A 20,224-nucleotide genomic window follows, 5' to 3' on the forward strand; every position below is an offset into this window, starting at 1 on the left:
GGTAGTCCTCGACTTACAACCACAATTGGGATCGGAACTTCTGTTCTAAGCGATATGGTCATTAAGTGAGTCACGCCTGATTTTAGGACCTTTTTTGACACAGTCGTTAAGTGAATCATGTGGTCATTAAGCAAATCCAGCTTCCCCCATTGCCTTTGCTTGTTGAAAGCCCCCTGGGAAGGTCCCAAATGGTGATCATGTGACCCCAGGATGCTGCAACCATCGTAAATACATGCCGGTTGCCAAATGCCTGAATTCTGAGCATGTGACCGCGGGGATGCTGTGATGGTTGTAAGTTCAAGGACCAGTCGTAAGTCACTTTTTTCAGCACCTTTGTAACTTTGAACAGTCATTAAACAAATGGTCATAAGTTGAGGACTACCTGTATTGATTGTTTAAAAACAAGTCTGTCTCAAGCTCTTTAAAAAAGACTTACAGCTGCAGGTAGCACACTCCTGCAGCTGTTCCTGCAGGTGCAGCATAACACACACCTGCAGGAGTTCCTGTTGGTACAGCATAACACACCCCTGCAGGAGTTCCTGTTGGTCCAGCATAACATACCCCTGCAGGGGTTCCTGTTGGTGCAGCATAACACACCCCTGCAGGACTTCCTGTTGGTGCAGCATAACATACACCTGCAGGACTTCCTGCTGGACCAGAGTAACACACACCACCTGAGGCACCAGAGGGTGGCTTCCCAAAGTCTCTAGACCCTTCAGCTGCACCCCCCATTGGGACTCCTGCAGATGAAGCACCTACACCTCTACTGTCAGCGCATCCTGCAGCTGGAACACCTACCACCCCAGAGCCCCATCCTCCATCTCCATATGGAGTGACTCCTGATGGTTCATACCCTCTACAGGGATAGCCTCCATCTGGGCAATTTCCTACTACAGTTCTAGACCCACATCCCCTTCCTGCATTGCAGACTGATCCATATGCAGTTCTTGAGCTGATTCCTGCGCCTTGGCCATGGCCTGTACCTCTACCAACCCCTTCTCCTGCTGAGGATCTCCCTGTGCCTGTATAGGTACTTTGGCTACGGCCAGAACAGGACTCATTCCTACAGCTGTGCCTCCTTCCTGGGTAGAACTCTGCATCAGCAGAGGCATTCCCTGTAGCTGTGCTGCTGCCCATAGACCTTGAGTCAAATCCAACACTTCTGGAGCTGTAGTTCCTATTGCATCTCCCCTGGCTTCCCATTCCATATCCTCCACCATATCCTCCACCAACAGGACCATATCCACTTGAAACTGAGAATCCAGCTGTACTCTCTATCCCAGAAGGTTTGATCACATCTGCAAGAAAACGTAGAAAATTCAACTTGTGTGATGAGGACAGACACAGAGATCTATGGAAACTTATTTCTCACCTTATCTTTGCGCTATTGCTTAAATACTTTATACATTCATATAAAATAAAACAGTGAAAGAGAGGGAGAGACTAAACTAAATGCACGGGTGATTCCCACAGTATCTGCAAGGGAGATCAAAAAGACAAGATGGCAGCTTGTCACAAAGCCCCTCCTCTTTTGTACGTGAACGTGACATTGATACCCATACAAAAGGGACAGAGCTTCGACTGCATCATCACAATACCATCTTGACTTTTTTGACCCATTCGTGACACCCGCTGAATTGTTCCCACTTTAACCCCACTTCAATCAACAAACTAGCTCAAGAACTGTCAAACAAGTTCGTATAATTCTACTAATGGGTGAAAATTTTCTTAATTCACTCTCTCATTTACAGTTATATGCATACACCATTTTGGCATAACCATTAATTAGACATACATCTTGGCAGGAATATGGAATGAAAGTGATATGGGAATCAGTTCTAACTCTTCTTCCAAAGTGAGCTAATAAATATAGCTTTGCCTTAGAAAAAGTTTGCCTGCTAGAGAAAATCCTCACGAAAATGGGAATAAACTGATTATAAAAAATGAGAAGATCTAAGAAGTTTTAGACAATTATTTGGTTATACTAGCTAGAAAACCAATATTTAGGAAGTAGGTAAAAACGCATCTCTCCTGCCAGGTCTTTAACTGTTGAGTTTGTTTTAAGTTTTTGGTGTTTCTTTCTTGCTTTTTTTTAAATCAGGATTTTAATTGTACAAATGTGATTTGGGTTTAACTTTTCTAATTTTATTGTTGTGAGCCACTTTAACTGATAGCTGGATAGGGAATAATAATAAATAAGTAAGTAAAAAGATGGTAGATTTAGGTATGAACACAAATATTGGAATCTGGAGGAAAAGTTGTACACACACCAACAGACAAACATGGGCCAGTTCAGACCCTGCATAAGTATTATTGTTGTTTTCTGTCTTTGACTCCTGGTGACTGCCTGGACGAGTCTCTGAGATTTTCTTGGCAAGATTTCAGAAGTGGTTTCCCCTTGCCTCCTTCCTGGGGCTGAGAGAGAGGGACTGGCCCAACATCACCCAGCTGACTTCCTGCCTAAGGCAGGACTAGAACTCCCGGTCTCCCAGCTTCTAGCCTGGTACCTTCACCGCTACCCCAAACTGGCACTACAGCATAAGTGTACCCCCCTAAAAAAAAGACCAAACATATAATTGATGACCCTCGCTCACCATAATTCCATGCTTTTTACTTACCTATACAGACAGGATTTCCTAAGTGTATCCTGTGGGGAGGAAAAGAAGATGCTATTGCAATCAGATTGCTTTATTACTTATTTCAGACAGAAACCACCAGACCCTTGTCCTGCCCAAGGCTTTTTGTAATTAATTGGCAGTTGCTCAATTGTTCTTCATTTTCTTTGTGGTGGGCTTGATTTCTTACTTATAAAGCAGCTGGAACAGGTTTATGCCTGTAAAATCATAAATATACATTCTTAAACCCTGGCACGTCCACCAGTTGGTTTGTGACCACCATTGATAGAGAAAGGAAAACTCTGCCTTAAACAATAACTTTTCCTGGTGGTAGGAGGAACAATGACAAATGTATGATCTTTCATGCCTCACTATAGACATGCCAAAGACTTTATCTGAAAGCCAAATTTAGCTTAGAGATTTCCATTTTGGGAGAGCTAGAAAACATGAAGAAAATCTCATGAATACTAAGAAAAATGTCTCAGAGAGACGTCCAGACAGAATTTGGCCTGTGGCAAAGGTTTGCTTGGGAACAAATTTCTGCCTCAGGAAATTCTGCCTCCTCAGCTGAAAAAGTTGCATGAGTTAAAAAGAGAAGAAAAAAATCGGAAGGAGGTTTCAATCGCTCACATTCTATTTGAAGTACATTAAGAGTAATTCATAGTCACCTGCTCTCCTCTCCCTCCAGCAATGTCTTATAGGTAGCAATTTCAATGTCAAGAGCGAGCTTGGTGTTCAGAAGCTCGTGGTAATCCCTTAGCAGCCTTGCTAAGTCATCCTTGGCCTTCTGTACAGCAGTCTGTAGATCGATATGCTTATCCCGGGCATCTTTAAGAGCACAGTCTCCGCGCTGCTCCACCTCATAAATGGATGTTTGGAAAGCATTAACCTGTTCAGAACAAACAAGGACATTCCATACTGAATCGATCAATGGAAAAAGGGCACTAGGGTGCATGCAAACTTGTAATAATGCAAATAAAGAAAAAGAAATACATTTTTAACCTGTCACATTGCAGACTTGAAGGGAGGGGCCAATAACAAAAATGTCAAGGCTAAGACCCAAGTAGCATTTTGAGTTCTGAGTGTCTTTCATTTAGAATTGGGAGAAGGTATCTAATCAAAATGAAATAATAGCTGAGCTAAGCAGAAATTAACATTAGCCTGAACAGGTCTGAAGGGGAAAATAAAAGCATCATCAACATAAAAAAAAGAAGCGCGAATGAACCATGGTTGCATTGGGGGAAAGAAACAGAAAAAGGAAAAAAACAGTCCAGGAGGACCTGATAGGAAGAGAGAGAAAATGAAGCTACTAATAGAGACAGGAAAGTTGGAATAGGATGTAAAAAATGAAAAACACAAAGAACTTGGCCACACAATTCAGATTGTTCAAAGAGACAAGAGGAATTCAGTATCCCACAGTAAGAACAGTAAATATAAAAACTATAGAAACTAAGCTGAAGCAAGAGCCGTATGAACATCTGTGTTTCCTTCCATTCTTTTGTCTTCATTTTCAGCTGTTTCTTGACTTTGATTTTCTTGGCTTGCACACCCTCCTCTTCCTAAAATAGCCCCCTCCTGTGAGACCTCTAGACACTTTCAGTCATAGAATCATAGGGTTGGAAGGTACCTTGGAAGTCATTTAGTCCAACCCCCTGCCCAAGGCAGGAGTCCTCATCCCATCTTACTGATCATCAACATCTTGGAAGATGGTATTATTTGCATATGTGTTTGGTTTTATTCTAATTTTACTGTATTTTTATATTGTTTTTATTGTATTTTAATTAATATTTATTGTTGTTTTATTGTGAACCGCACAGAGTCACTTTTTCATGAGATGGGCAGTATCTAAATTTGAAAAATAAATAAATAAATAAATAAATAAATAAATAATGTTGGACAAATGGTTGTCCAATCCTTAATGTATGTTTGGAATAGGGGAATAGATTGGCCAACAATCCATTGCAAGGAAAATGGGAAACGAATCCCAAAGGAAGTGGACGAAAGATAATACAGAGTTGCATAAAATACTCGCTTATGTCAAAAGGCAAATTTAGAAACAAATGGCTACAATTCCAATAAAAATACACTGCAACTCAGTTTGGAGAAGATAACTAGCTAGGCAACCTCCATGCCTGCTAAGCCTGTTGCTCAGGTAGTGACCACTGGTAGACAACTTCAAGGTTCCTTCTCTTTAAATTTGACCTCAGTTGAAGATCCCTTAAGAGGCCTTAAATAGTGCTATCCGTAGCCTTTCAAAGAGAGACTGTCCTCTACCAAACAGGATACCTAATCCTCCTGAATTGGTTGGAGGAACATTATTCTCCCACAATGGAACCATTCAAAAACAACTCTGGAAAAGAGAATCTGTTAAAGTCATCACTACCTTTACATCTAGGGGAAAAAAAGAAATGTTATATTCATAGGAGTTTGACAGAAGCCATGATGACATCATGCATCTCCCAATGCCATCACACACAAATTATGCAAATAATGTAATTCAGGTCAGTTTTATTGTGTTATTACGTTGCAAATGTATAATGCATGTGATGTCACTCCCCCTCTCACAGATGCCCAAGCTTGCATTTATTGTTATTTCAATTATTTTACTCAAAGATATTTTACTCTTTCTGTCTGACAGAAAGAGAGGATATAAATATTCCTGTCATGCGTGAAGCTTAGTGTCAGCACACAACCCATCAGATGTGATAATGTTGTTATGGAGGGCAGCTGAGATAAAAAAAATAAATAAAAACAGCATTTTCAGCAAACGGACCACACCATGAAAAGTGATGACAAGTTTAGACTCAATCCAAAATGATGTTTCTAGAAATACTTCATTATAATAGGTATATGGAAACCATCAGGTCCTGAATGAGAAATAACATACCAGGTTGCCCCTACCTGTTTTTTAATAACATCATATTCAGACTGCAACTTATGGATCAGACGAGTCAGATCTGTAATCTCTTGCTGGTTGATCTTCAGAGTTTGAGAATATTTCCCTCTTTGCTGCTGGAGCTCTTGGAACTGATATCCAAGACAAAAAAATAAGAAACATGTTAATAATAATTTGCCATTTTCATCTTGAGAAAACACTGTTGGATTGTGAGGACAATCAAAAAGATATAATAAGTCAGGCAAAAGTCCTCCGTGGTGGTTCTAGGCATACGTGCTTTCAGCTTTGACCTGAGGGATATTAGAAGCATACCAAAGAGAATGGGCTCAAGAGAAAAGTGAGGTGGACAAAAATGGTGGGACAGAGAACAAGAAGCATAAATTAATATTTCATAAATTAAGTATGTTCCCTGGAACATGCCAACTAGATGTTTGGAAGAATGCCAGGGAAAGGACATGAAAGGCAGAATGAGTTCTGGGGGTAAGACATACAATCTTTTAAACAGATACAAGGCCCCTTGTCCCCATAACTTACTCGGTTTTCATAAAGAGCGTTAACTTCTGCTTTGCTCCCCATGGCAACACTTTGATACCATGCTTCAACATTTTTGATGATGGAGTCAATGTCCAAGCCTCGGCTGTTGTCCATTTGCAAGAAGATGTTAGTGTCATAAACACTGCTTCTGAGCTGTGCTAATTCCTGCAAGATCATAGGAAAATCTATGGCTGAACCAGGTAGGAAACCATGGAAACATTTCCATGATTAATTTAAAACCAAACCAAACCATGACATATGACCGACTACAGCAGGGGCTTCTCCAAAACTATTACATCAAATGAAATACAGTCAAAGAATCCAGTCTGCTGATTTAGTGAACCATGTTCTTCATCTTTTAATAAGCACCTTTTTTAGAACATTGCAACTACAATATATTATATTGATTATATGACCATCAAACCTCTGGTGCTCTATATCAGTATTCCTCAACCTTGGCCCCTTTAAGATGTGTGGACCAACTCCCAGAATTCCCCATGCTGGCTGGGGAATTCTGGGAATTGAAGTCCACACATCTTAAAGGGGCCAAGGTTGAGAAATACTGCTCTATATACTGTATATTCCTCCAGCCTTTTGAAAGCAAGTGGGAATCCTCCCCACTCAGCTTGCACCAGGGCCAGATTAAGGCCAACTGATGCCCTAAGCAGAGCCTAGCAATGGTGCCCCTTGGCCTTTCTGTTGCTTAACTGACAAGGTATTAAGTCTCAATAAGTACTGAAGGTAAAATAAGAAAATAAAATACAGTTTTCTTCCAGGCCATCCCTCAGGCCGGACCCCACAACTGTATTAAATATAAACTTTTTAAAAAATATATATTTTAACACTGAGTAATTTGCAATATAAGCAAATTATTTACTTATAATTAGGGCAATAGAAAAAAATGCAGATTTTCAACACTTCTTGTGTATTTTTTAATAACACTGTTATAAGGGGAAAAGAGTTAGGGGGAAAATCTCTGTTGTGTCCCCCTTTCCTTGGTGCCCACAGCACGTCTTTATTTTACTTAATGGTTAATCCCTCTTGCTCAAGGCTAGGGTTGTTTTGAGGCATGTGGAAATAAACATAGGGTGACAAAAGGGTGAAGAATACTGAGTGGGACATTGGCTCCTCTTTTATTAGCTCAGATCTTTTCTTAGGGAAATATCTTCTGAGATATTTCAGCCCAGCTCCAGGAGCATTGGTTCAGCTCATAGGAAAGCCATTTTGACAGAGTCGGAGGCTCTTCAGAAAGATACCTATGTCACTTCTCTTTGCTTTCAATCTTGCCATTTTCTGTGCCTCAGCGGGCATTGCTTTTTGCACCATGAATACTGGAACATGAAAAAAATGAATCTAATTTTCACCCGGCTTTTTTTCTTTAGAAAATTACAGATCGCTCCAGGAAGGATTCCTGTCCTTCCTGGTCCTCGTGTGGCTGGTGGCATAGGAAATCCATCTTAGCAAGAAATCTAGTTTGGACTGGAGTGTGTATTCATATTCTTTCGCCTATGAGTCAATTCTATCTAAGATAAAGCCAGGCTTGTTCTTACCTCTTCATAGACACATTTGCGAAATTGCAACTCTCCTCTCAGCAAATGTACTTTCCCTTCCAGTTCTGACTTGCTCAGAGAAATGGAGTCTACATCCTGAAGATGACAGAATAGTTAATTAAACATTTTTCAATTTGAAAATATTCAATATGGCCAGCCAACCCTATCATTAGGCAGAACAAGATGGTAGATCCTTGGGGTGTGGGGAAAAAAGTACAGCCTGACACTTCCACTTAAAGACACAGCTATGTATCCCAAAGGATCTAGCTGTCTTGACCTGACTGAATGTCCCTGATTCATGTCCCCAGAGATGCTGCTGACTCAAGGGGAAAGGTAAACCAGTCTTGAAGTTGGTGAATACTTTGATTGCTCAAAATAGACCAGAAATTAGGAAAACAAGCAGCAAGAAAAACTGATGAAACAGAAAAGGAAAGTAGGAGAAATATCCCAACCTACATTCCCCATTCAAGGGTGGCACACAAGGGGGGGGGGGTGTCTTCCTGGACTCACAGCTTCTGCTCAATGAGCAGGGGGGAACTGTGCCCAGGAAGGTTTTGGCACAGCTTCATCTGATGTGCTAGATGTACTCTTTCCTAGATTGGGGGGCCCTTCAGACAGTCAGTCAAGCCTTGGTCACCTCATGGCTTGACTACAACAATGTGCTGTATATGGTGCCACCCTTGAAGACCACCCAGAAGCTTCAATTGGTTCGGAATGCAGCAGCATAGGCAGTGGTGGGCATGCCTCGGTATGGCCTGTATCACCTCTGCTTCAGGAGCTGCGCTGGTTGCCAGTTTGCTTCCAGGTGTGATTCAAGTTGCTGGCTGTTACCTATAAAGCCCTACATGGCATAGGGCCTAGTTACTTGAGGGACCGCCTGTCTCCCATAGTATCTGCCTGGCCAATCCTATCTGGCAGAGTTGGCATGCTCTGGTTCCTTTGATTTAACAATGTCATCTACCAAGTCCCCAGAAAAGCACCTTCTCTGTAGCAGTGCCTGCCCTCTGGAATGAGGTTCCCCCTGAAACTTGAACAGCCCCCGCCCTATTGGTGTTTTGAAGAACTTTCACCTAGGTCTTTGGTGAAGGTGAGTGAAGCTGTCTTTAGATTGTGAGAGTTCTTTTTCCTTAGTTCCCATCCAGTTTGTCATTCTTGTCACTTTTACTTTTCATTTTTGTCTTTTTTGTTTTTAATGTTTTAAACAATTTATAAACCTCCCAGAGTCTCTGGGAATTGGGCGGCAGATAAATTTAAATAATAACAATAACGACAACAATGACAACCCCCTTGGGATCTCTTTGACCTTCAAGGTGGCAAACTATACATTTCAAAAACGGTCATGTCATTGTCATCTCTCACTCGCCAAAATTTCTAGTTAATTCGATATGGAATGTTGCTTGGAAGAAAATGTATGAGTTTTATTTTTAAAAAATAAGAGTGTAGAAGAAATTAAACAGTCTCTAATCATTTGGCCTCAAGACATACTCTCCTATTTAGTAAAGATTCAGATGCTTTCACTTAGCAATATGGAGAGGGTAGGTCTCAGGTCTCACTCTTACAGATTAAGCAACCAGGGACCCATCTCCACTTTCAAACTTCTGTAATAGTCTCTTTTTTTTTCTTGACAAGATGGGACAATGCGAAGGGATGGAAAAGGAAACACGTTGCCCCTTGTGCTTCTTGGGCTCAACCAATGATGTTGCCCAAGCAAAACTCCTTATGGAGCAACACATAAGCAGTTTTGCCCTGCTGGATTGGGCCAAAGGCCATCTTAGCCCAGCACTTTGCTTCTCACAGTAGTCAGTCAGATGCCATTGTGGTCCTCACAACAGGAGATGGAGATGTATCCCTTTTCCACACAATTGTCCCCTGTAATTGGTATTTGGATACATATTACTTCCAACCTGGAAGCAACACTGACACTTTTAAGAGCAAGAGCCCTTGATAGACCTGTCCTTCATGCATTTGTCCAATCCCCTTTTATACCCTTCTAAGTTAATGGCCATGGCCATGTCTTGTAACAAAGTCCGGAGGTTGATTCTGAGCTGTGTAAAGAACAGCTTCCTTCTGTCTATTTTAAATCTCCTCCCAGTGAGCTTCTTTGGATGTCCTCTGGTCCTAGAAGTTTGACAAAGGGAGAAAACTCCCTGTCTACATAGATGGTTTTATACATGTTGATCGTGCTTCCCCTCAGTTGCCTTTTTCCCCCTAAACTAACGATTTCTAAATAATCTAGCTGCTTCTTATATGGAAGGTGTTTCAGTCTTCTGACATTTTGGTTTCCCTCCTCTGTACTTCTTCTAGCTCTGTTATACTTTTCCAAATGTGGAGATCTGAACTGTTCCCAGTATTCTGGATACAGACATAGCGTGCGTTTGTATAAGGGCATAACAATGTTAGCAGATTTACTTTCGACACAGATGAAGCCAAAAGCACTCTTCACTGGGCATTTTCTCTGAGGAGCAAACGAGAAGATGCCTTTCATTTCCTGCTGAAAAAAAGAAGGGGATCTATCATGGGTCAAATGGCACCCTGAGAATCATTCGTTGGGGAATATGGCAGGCTATCCCTTACAGCAAGAGCATGAGTGTGGGGCTTACACAAGTGAACAAATAAATAAAGGAAGTCCTTCTTCAGCAGTAGAATTTTAGCTAGTTTAGTTTATATGTTTATGCTTAGGTGGAGGGCTCAGACACAACTTGTCTCCCATTTTCCAGGCTGCCCTTTGAACAGTCCCCAGGAAGATTAAGAACAGTTCAAAGTTTCACCAGGAAGGCCACACTTATTATTCCCTGGGGATGAGTGAGGGATTAGGAGTAAGACATCTACATCAAAAGACTATACTAATCACATCTCCTATTGTCCCTTCAATGAGCCTATCATGCTAGTAAGAAACACAGCCACCCTGGAAGACTTTTATGGGGTCCCCCTAACCAACTTCTTTAGACTGAAGAAGCTGCTTGGACAAGTGGCTAAACGTCTCTAACTAAAAAGAAAAGAAGTCCAGTTGCCATGACTCAACCTCCAGATAGTTTAGTTTATGTGTTGAAAGCATGGAATCCAGAAGTCTTACCTTCTTGAGCAGCACAAATTCATTTTCTGCTTCCGTACGCTTTTTGAATTCCTGCTCATATCTGTGGAAACATGGAATGAGAGCTCTGTGCAATTCCAAACAATCTCTGTAAGTCATAACAAGCCCGAAAAGGATCAAGGCTGCTTTTCCCATAAAATGATAGGAAGCAAATTGTTTCAGCTATTTACATATTCTGAATGCTCCTGCTCATTAGTTTTCATGTGCTTTACTTCCTATTCTCTTTTTTTTTATGCTAATGATCGAAATGCATAATATATTTGTTACTCTATTAGTTTTGTAAAAGGATCCAAAGTATTCCATTCCATGCCATGGAACACTGCTCACTAGCCAGGTAATTTATCCCTCCTTGTGATTATTTTATTATTTATTTATGTATTTATACATCACATTTAGATATATTATTTGATTGGCTTCCATGTTTCTGAAAAATTACGCACATTTTGGCGAGGCATGGAAAAACCATTGAATACCATTAGGTATTCCTAAAGTACCATTAGGAATTCTTTAGAAAGACAGAGCAACAAATATTTATTTAGTTAATTATTAAAAGCTGCTTCACATCTGAAGTGCAGCTTTCTTTGCAAAGTAGTACAATTGGAAGGAGTGTATGAGGCTTGTAAGTGCTGATCATAATTGAAGAGCTATTTTCTGATATTTTAATCAGTGTCCAAATTGTGCTGGAAAGTTTTAAAAGGCAATTCCTTTTGGATTGGAGAACAAAAATACATCTAAGAGGCATGTTTAAAAGTCTTTATAATCAAACAGTAGGAAAGTATTGCAAAAGATAATACTTGAGAATTGAAGACTGTGGTAAACATAATTTTGAGCTTATTCAGAATTCCTAAAAGTTTTTTTTTTTTAAGGAATACCTTACAGGACATTATCTCCTGTACATTACATTACATTATATTAATTCGACCTTGCTTTAACTCTGTTTTTAAATTTCTTAAATATTATCTCTCTCCAGTTCACAAGGAGTGGAAGCAAAAGTTGAAAGAACTTATCTTTCAGCTTGCATAGCTTGGTCTCCTCTCAATCAAGACAATTGCTACAATCCTTCCAAAGTGTTAAACAAAATGAGTTATCTAATCCCATGTTAGTGCCTAGGGGTACCCCCAGCTGAAAACATTAAAGAGTCTGTGAGACCCAGAGTACATCTTCCCACATTCTCTCCCTCCTCCTCCTCCTCCTCCTCCTCCTCCTGATCATCATCACATTACTTGCACTTGAATTCTTCCACCAGATGTTCAATGGCAGCATTTTCGTTTGTTAGATGCTCTTGGTTACATAATAAACACTCCAGTTGCTTTCTCATGTTGCTGATGAAGTTCTCATAATATGGTTCAAGGCTTTTCCTAGCTGGAATGACCTGTTCTTGTAAAAGTTTCCATTTGGTCTCAAGGACTTTGTTCTGTAGCTCTAGATTTTGAACCTATTTAATAAACCAAAATGCAACAATATCATGAATTAGGTAACTATTCAAGAGCAAACTTTATTTCTGAACCGATACTTACCTTGGTCTGATTTCATTCTATTTAAATTTCATTAAAATTAAATATAGTTAATTATGGATATGATTCCTCGCCAGTCATATGTGTATGTGTTTAATGAATTCCTACTTTTGTCACAGTACACATGACAATTTCATAACAACTTCTGGAGATCTCTGGGGGCAGAGCCCAATCTTCTGAAGCTCTGGAGCTTTAGGACATGTATTTCCAAGGCAGACAATGAGACATACTGGGTATCTGCAGAGAGGGAAGGGGGGACCCAAATATACATGTGCTCAATCTCATCATACATGTACTGTGACTTGCATCAAACTTTGGGATACAAAGACCTCATGTCGGCATCTGAATGATCTAGTCATCATTCATGTGTCATCACTTTGGCATCATAGTGGTTCACTTGGTTGCTGCTGGCATCACTGTCTCTTTGAGCAAGCTACAAATACAAGCTTTATTCGTATTGAACTGCATAGTCCAATGATATTCTAGGTAGCACGAACATTTACAGCAAAATGCATATGAACCACATATAACAATGCACATTCTAAACATACTTTCGCTAGCATATGAACAGCTCTAGAAAACCTGAGTCTCTGTGCATCTGCCTGTAATGTGTCTACAGAAGACTTGTAGATGGGTCGAAATCCCTGTCCTTTCTCATTATCGGTGTCCTCCATATTAATTTTCCCAAGCGTAGGAGCCAGGAGAGTAATTGAGCCCACACTATTGAGGAATGGTGTTTTTGTGAGCCACTTTGTACTAATTGGTTGGGAACAGTATTTTTTAAAAATATATATTGCATTTGTGTTGTGTTTTAATTCTTGTTAGCTTCCCAGAGCTGCACTGGTGAGATGGGCAGCTGTATAAATAGATATAAAATATAAGGAAATATAAAAAATTGGACTCATAGTCCTTGGCAAGTGTGCTGGGCCAACAGCTGGAATCTAACACATCTGGCATATATCATATTAGGCAAGAATGCATTATGTAATATGTGCACCTACACTCATTACAACATAAAATAATCCAAAGTATGCTAAAGGAGCACATATTCTGCCCTCTTGATTTGCTTTTTCAGTCACCATCACTGTACAGAACACTAGAATTAGTTTCATTGGAAAACAACAAATCATTTCCAGAAGGTAAGTAAGTCCTTTCAGTACAGTCATCTATGAAAGTAAATTAAAATTCCAAGTGGAAAAAGAAAGAATACAGAACCAAATTAAAAGTCGAAAAGATTTGATAAAAGTAGAGATGCCAGAGGAAGTCATCATTGTGTTTCCTCTAGCTTAGCAACCTAATGAAATCCTTTGCTACACAAATAGAAATATAATTCAAGAGTCTGTTGATATCTGTCATATTTCTGGCTCAAAAATGTATGCAAAACTGCATATATTTGGAGAAACTGTGTATGTATGTGTAGATGGATGGATGGATGGATGGATGGATGGATGGATGGATGATAGATAGATGATAGATAGATAGATAGATAGATAGATAGATAGATAGATAGATAGATAGACAGATAGATAGATATGCACACATACATAGGAAAGTTGCATACAAAATTGTATGGTATGGAAAGTTGGGCACAAAACAAATGGATATTTGAAGTATGGTGTTTCGTTATTTTAAATGGCGGGATGACGTAGAACTTGGAATGAACAGATTCATGATTGGGAGTACATGGGAGACTGATCAAGAATGGGCACAAGGTTTCGGTTTATGCAGCAGACTCACGTTTCAAAAAAAGCACTTAGTGTTTCAACATCAATCTTTATTGAATAATTCTGAGCCAAGACTATTAATTGGCAACTTTGAAAATTAAGCACTTAGCTTCAGTTCCATTTTGTAACATCCCCCACAGAATAAAAATGGAAGCCCACAGAGGACATTGTTGGATAGTAGTAGAGGTTTCCCGCTACCAGCTTCCAAAAGCTGGCAATGGTGTAGGTCAAAAAGGGTACAGTTGTTTGGTTTGTGTGTTGCATGGATGAGGACTCTACACCCTCACTTCCTGATCCTTCCTCTGACAGAACAAGAAATTGTTCCAGCCTTATAGCTGCCATACTGAATGCCTTCTTAAGAGGGGGCAACGCGAAAGAAGACCCCCGGCACCATACTTTCTACTCTAGCTCATACAGGCCAAGAGTACTTAGGAAGCAACAGAACCTCTGCTATGGATCTCTCCATTTTAGAACTGCTCTCTGATTTAAATAACAAAGCGCTCAATACATTAATTGTGAGTTCCTTAAATTATATTGCTTTTAATGGGATGGCCAAACAATCTAGTAAAAATGGGCATTAGGGAAAAACCTGGCAACTCAGAGACATTTTTAAAGAATGTATACTAAGAAGTAAGAAAATGTATGTTAAAAGCTCAAATAATACCTGGTAAAACAGTTAATGTATCTCATGGGTATCATTTTTTATAATTTTTTTTACTTCAAGTTAAGGAGAAACTGTTTTCCTCACCTTATCGATGAAGGAGGCAAACTGGTTGTTGAGGCTTTTCATCTCTTCCCTTTCATGACTTCGTATAATATGTTCTTGAGGGTCAACTCCCACATCCAATGGCTTCAGAAGCTTCTCATTGATTCTGACTCCTTGGATGCCATCACCCCTGCCATTCGAGTGTCCAGCAAACATCCCACAACTTCCAACTGAGTCATAAACTCTAGGACTATAATGACCCACTGGGCCACCCAAGACTGAGCTACCATGACTTGTAGAACCATAGTCATAGCCACCATAATATCCAAGTCCATAACCACCACACGCAACTCTTCCTCTTCTACCCAAATTCGAGAGGCTCTGACTGCTGAAGCCATGGAGGCCACCTCCACTGCCAACTGGATGGCATACAGAGGCGACATAGGTTCTGTGTCCACCTAGTCCACCGATAGCAGAGGCAGAGCTGAACCCCCTTCCCCGGAGGAAGGTACTCCTTGCTGCCGAGACCTGATGAGTCATTGGGACAAGTTGGGATGGTTGATCCGAGGGAGCAGGTGCAACAGAAGCAAAGCAGGGAGTGCAGCCCTCTAGCACCAGACCTCAAAGCAAATGCTTATATACACTGGTGGGGTTGGCCTTGATTGGTTTAGCATTTTAATTTAGGAACTGTTGCAGGTTTGGCCTGCCTCAGGGACAGAAATGCTTTTCAAAGTGCAACGAGGTAAACCCTTTTAAGAGAGGAATTGCTTTGTATGCAAGCTTTGTTTGGAACACATGATGTCTGAAAATTGTTTCTCTCACATGATTACAGGAAAGTGAAGGAAGTTTTTTTCCCCTTTACCGACCACAGTCAATAAACTGAGGGCAAGCATGTTCGTCAACATTGCAGCTTAGCCCTCTCTTGTTCAGATCCTATTGTTTTACTCATATCAAATAATTAATGATAGTATCAATAATAACACGCATAACAAGAAACCTTGATGTAATCAGTACGTATGGTCATATCACAGTCCTTTTTTTTGCAGTGCAATACACATGAGTGATGGAAAGAAGTGGAAAACAGAGAAAATAAGTAGAATTCCCATTTATAATTTGAAAAGTGTTGATTTTAGGGCAAAATGAATTCACAGACCGGAACAAAATTAAAATAGATCCATTTCTTGTCCCAACTCCTAAGTATCCTATTCTTACACTTCATGACTAACACAGAAGTTAATGTTCCTTCTCCTTCTAAGATCACCCGCCCCCCTTCCATAAAGACTAGTTTTATGAAACCCATTTCAGAAAATACTGCTCTGCATTTTCAGTCATGGCAAACCCCAATCTGACATATAAGTCACTATAAATTTGACAGAAAGGGAAATTTAAACATAAAATATTTTTATCCCTAGCTTACTGATATGGGTGTGGAGTTGGATTAAAACTGGGCACAGAGATGGAAAAGGAAAATATGGAGCCCTTTCTTTTGATGCTGAGCTCCTACGACCATGTATTATTACCTTGCTTAGAAGACATGCAGTTTTTCAGGATATCATAGCCCATTATCCTTTGATGATGGGATCTTAGAGTTGAAGCAAATCTCATTCTTCTTATTCTTCTCACATAGGCAGTAGTTAAAATATGAGCAGCCTCCTAACATTAAGCACTGCTGGCATTTAAATTAAGTAGAGGCTAATTTTCAACATTACAGACTGCAGGATCCAGGGTACTAATTGAGTTTGCCACAAAGGAATTCCTTTGTGGAAGAGTCTCCTTTACATCCTTGTGAGTTTATTTTGTAGGTCCCTGTTTCTATATCTCTATATTTAAGACCCACATCCATTTTTCAATCAAACCTTTTTCAAGAGAACATGGAGCTCCTACACTCCACACACATTGTAATGTAACGTAACAGTATTTCAGACTGAGACAGAAATAAACTGGGAGCAGCCCAACACAAGTGTACTGTAATCACAATGCCATAGCCTAGTTCACATCATCCCAGCTGTATAGATTCAAAGTAGCATCCAAATTTTGTTCAACACCAGCCTCACATTATAATGGATTATTTGTGTTGCATGTACAGATACACCTCTCACCCTCAATCCCTAGAGATATGTGAGTATTGTTAATTTTAATCTTGATAAGGCTCTCCCAGTGGCCACCTACCTCTCTCAACAGCCATCTTTGGGACAAGGGACAAAACGTGTATTCTGAACACCATGATGCAAACCCCATGACTCATGGACTTGCATAAGACATCGGGACACAAGTAGGTTTTTGTCACAATATTGTTATATGTGCATCATTTGGACATTGCTGTGGACACCCATGCCTCTGGCCACTGTCTTCTTCTGTAATGTCTCCCAGATTTGTAAAAAATTAAGGTTGTCCACTTAATCACATTGACTGAGCTATTATAACGATATGGAATCCTCTTGAATACAGTATTCCAATTGTTGATTCCAGTTATTAGAATGTCAAAAAATGTAAGGATGTTCACAAACTGTTCAACTACAGGTAAAGGTCATTTTTTGAAATCCTAATTCAACAACTTTGGGACATTTAGAATGGACAAACAGATTCAGCAGCATATCCTCTTAAACCTAAGAACAGCTTGAATTGTAGATAAAATTAATTACAGCTCTTCAATTTCATTATAAGGGAAGGAAATAGAATATATTTTCATTTAAAATATTTCAAGAGTTGAACCATGCTCGTTTTATACCATTTGAAATATGATGCTCCAACAACATCTTTTTTTGGTCATGTCCCTATGATGTTGCCTTTATTTTGTTCCCAGCCCATGAAATGGAGGCTTAGGACACCCTTAGTTGCCCTTAATCTCGAAGTTGCCCTTAATCTTGAAGTAGTGTTTTCCCTCTTAAGCCAACAGCATCCAACAACATTTGCTCATGGTCACTGATGCCCTGGTCAACTCCCGTGTGGACTACTGTAATGCACTCTACATGGGGCTGCCCTTGAAGAATATCTGAAAGCTTCAACTGGTGCAGAATGTGGTGGTGTGCGCAGTTATGTGTACCCCTGGAATGGCACACTTTATAACTCTGCTCTGTGAGCTGCATTGGTTGCCAGTTTGCTTCCAGGTCCAATTCAAGGTGCTGGTTTTGACCTTTAAAGCCCTTCATGGCATGGGACTGCGGTATTTGAGGACCGCCTCTTCCCAATTATGTCTGCCCGTCCCATCAGACCCAGCAGAAGAGGTATGCTGTGGGTCCCGCCTGCTAAGGAATTAGATGTTAATAATAACCTCAGTGTATTTAATGGCATTCTGTTTTAATATTGCTATTTTATGGTTTTATTGTACGCCACCAGAGTCACATTCTGTGAGATGGGTAGCCATATAAATATGATTTACAAATAAATAAAACAAACAAATAAATAAATAAATCACAAAGTGTGTAAAACTGTTAGGGTTCACCACTCAATGTGCTGGAGATGAAATTAGGTGACTAGTAGTGGACGAGATCAGAACGGCCCTTAGTGGCCGTTTCAGGCTGATGTGGGCACACCAACTCACCTACGGCTCCTAGCTAGCCTTATCGGCTGCCTTTCGGCTTTTATCTCTCTCCAGAGCTGGGCCAGAGGTGCTGTGCCACTGGTGTCTCAGAAGGGCGCAGTGGCACTGGGCTGTTCAGCTGCCATGATGCAAATGTTTAAACCCACTGGCCCTTCCTGATTTAGCACAAGTCTAAGTGAAATAACAGGACCAATTATTCTGCCACAGGAAACTGGAAGTTTTGAGTCATCTGTTGCTTAAACGAAAAGGAGAAAGTGCTGCTTGTGACTCAGCTCCCTTTGTGATTCCAAACTGTTTGTTTTACTCGGGTTATGACTGAACAGGTGTAGGAGGAGCTATTAGTCCAAGGAAGGCTCACCCACTGGTTTTATTCACTCATACCTCAGTCCTCGGTGCCTGCACTTAAGATGTTGCCTGGGGAGAGCTTTTCTCAGCAGCCTCCCCTGAGTGCACTACTAGAGCTTCCTTAATCCTTTGGTGGTGCTGGAGATTTGCCATCCGAGGGGATGCGACGGCCACCAGGAAGGACAGACTAGAAGGCTAAATCAAGGCCCTGACACTGATGAGCTGCAGAGCCAGGACGGTCTCAACCACCATTGGTCAAGATCAGAAGGCAGGGGCCATCCGTATAGTCCCTTTGCCCAACTCTAAGATGGTCCACTTCCTGGTCAGTGAGGACATATCCTTACAATGGTCTCCATCCTTCTGCCATCCTGATGCTGAGGTGTGAGAAACGGGGTCAGAGGGGGAAACCAGCAGAACCACCTGGGCAAACGTTCTGATTCGCCTGGAGGAGGAGCCTGAGGGAGGCCGGTGACCTGCAGGGCTCCAATTGGCCCGCTGCAGGACAGCCCCTCCCACCCATGATGGGGCTCTGTGATTCTGTGCCATTTCTCTGGTGATTGACAGATAGAAGGGCCCTGCCCAGCAGCCAACGTTTCCTCCCTCCCTCCCTCCACCCCCTTCCTTCCTTCCTTCCTTCCTTCCTTCCTTCCTTCCTTCCTTCCTTCCTTCCTTCCTTCCTTCCTTCCTTCCTTCCTCCCTCCCTCCCTCCCTCCCTCCCTCCCTCCCTCCCTCCCTTCCTTCCTTCCTTCCTTCCTTCCTTCCTTCCTTCCTTCCTTCCTTCCTTCCTTCCTTCCTTCCTTCCTTCCTTCCTTCCCAGCCTCATGAAAGGTATTCCATAAAACTGATACTTCTACCAGTAGCTTCCTCCACCTCTACAGCCTTCTGTCAGGGATGCAAGAGGCAAGGGAGGGATACATTCCCTTCTCTGCTGCCTCCTGTCTCCCCCACCCCCTCAAGCATGAATCTCTCACTGATAGGATACCTGCACATCACCAAGCTTGCTGGAGAGCACTGCTAATGACAGCAGCAAGTGGTTTTTTCCCCTCTTTCCTTGAATGTATTTCTTATTATCTATGTACAACCTTTAATAAAAATTATCTTTAAAAAAAGGAATCAAGCTTGACTTTAAGGAGACTTTATTTTTTATTTTCGGTGGAATAAACAAATGCACACTTCCCTAAATATGGCATCTACTATTCTTCTTTGATGCCCCCAAATTCCATTCAACTTCTGCAGAGGAAATGACTTTTGGAATGGGCAGCCATAATAAATCTAATTAATAATAATAATACCGTAATGTTGGCTGGTGGGGCCCAGGAGGAGAGCCTCCTCTGCCGTTGCCCCCGCCCTTTGGAATATGCTCCCCCCGGAGGTGCGGCAGGCCCCGACCCTCCTGGCTTTCCGGAAAGGACTAAAGGCCTGGCTCTGCCAGCTTGCGTGGGGTGATGGGAGCTCTGATCGATCCTGGGGGTGGCTGGCGCCCTGATGACACTCCCTGAGCTACTCACCGATTCCATCAATTCTTGGAATCTATTTATTACTTAAGACTTCTTTTATATTGTATTTTAATTGATTTTATCTTTTCTGTAAACTGCCCAGAGTCACTTTTTAACGGGATGGGCAGTGACAAATTTGATATATAAATCAATATAAAAGATAAAAATAAAAGATAATGAGTGGTGGGCAAGGTATTATTTTAATGAAATGT

General features: G+C 41.0%; 1 protein-coding gene across 1 annotated transcript; it reads right to left on the minus strand.

Annotated features, from left to right (window-relative positions):
- Positions 1-432: 432 nt before the first annotated feature.
- LOC103059602 (keratin, type II cytoskeletal 73-like) lies at positions 433-15,170 on the minus strand. Its single transcript, XM_025173695.1, has 10 exons — positions 14,673-15,170; positions 11,910-12,121; positions 10,669-10,729; positions 7,596-7,691; positions 6,046-6,210; positions 5,517-5,642; positions 3,284-3,504; positions 2,619-2,647; positions 984-1,298; positions 433-467 (listed from the first exon to the last, which is right to left on the minus strand). The coding sequence occupies exons 1-10, from the start codon at positions 15,168-15,170 to the stop codon at positions 433-435; spliced, it is 1,758 nt and encodes a 585-aa protein (XP_025029463.1).
- Positions 15,171-20,224: the final 5,054 nt, after the last annotated feature.

This window comes from Python bivittatus, unplaced genomic scaffold (assembly GCF_059951505.1).
Source record: "Python bivittatus isolate LINGU-HERP-01145 unplaced genomic scaffold, Pbiv_v1 ctg000220_np1212, whole genome shotgun sequence".
Lineage (NCBI taxonomy): Eukaryota > Metazoa > Chordata > Lepidosauria > Squamata > Pythonidae > Python > Python bivittatus.

What these genes read in the sequence shown, in the direction of transcription:
- LOC103059602 (XM_025173695.1), bottom strand. Translation starts at nt 15,170, where the DNA reads ATGACTCATCAGGTCTCGGCAGCAAGGAGTACCTTCCTCCGGGGAAGG. An exon ending in GTGGAAGAATTCAAGTGCAA is followed by an intron (nt 10,730 to 11,909) that starts GTAATGTGATGA and finishes ATGTTTCCACAG; the next exon opens with ATATGAGCAGGAATTCAAAA. An exon ending in ACGCTCTTTATGAAAACCGA is followed by an intron (nt 5,643 to 6,045) that starts GTAAGTTATGGG and finishes CTTGGATATCAG; the next exon opens with TTCCAAGAGCTCCAGCAGCA.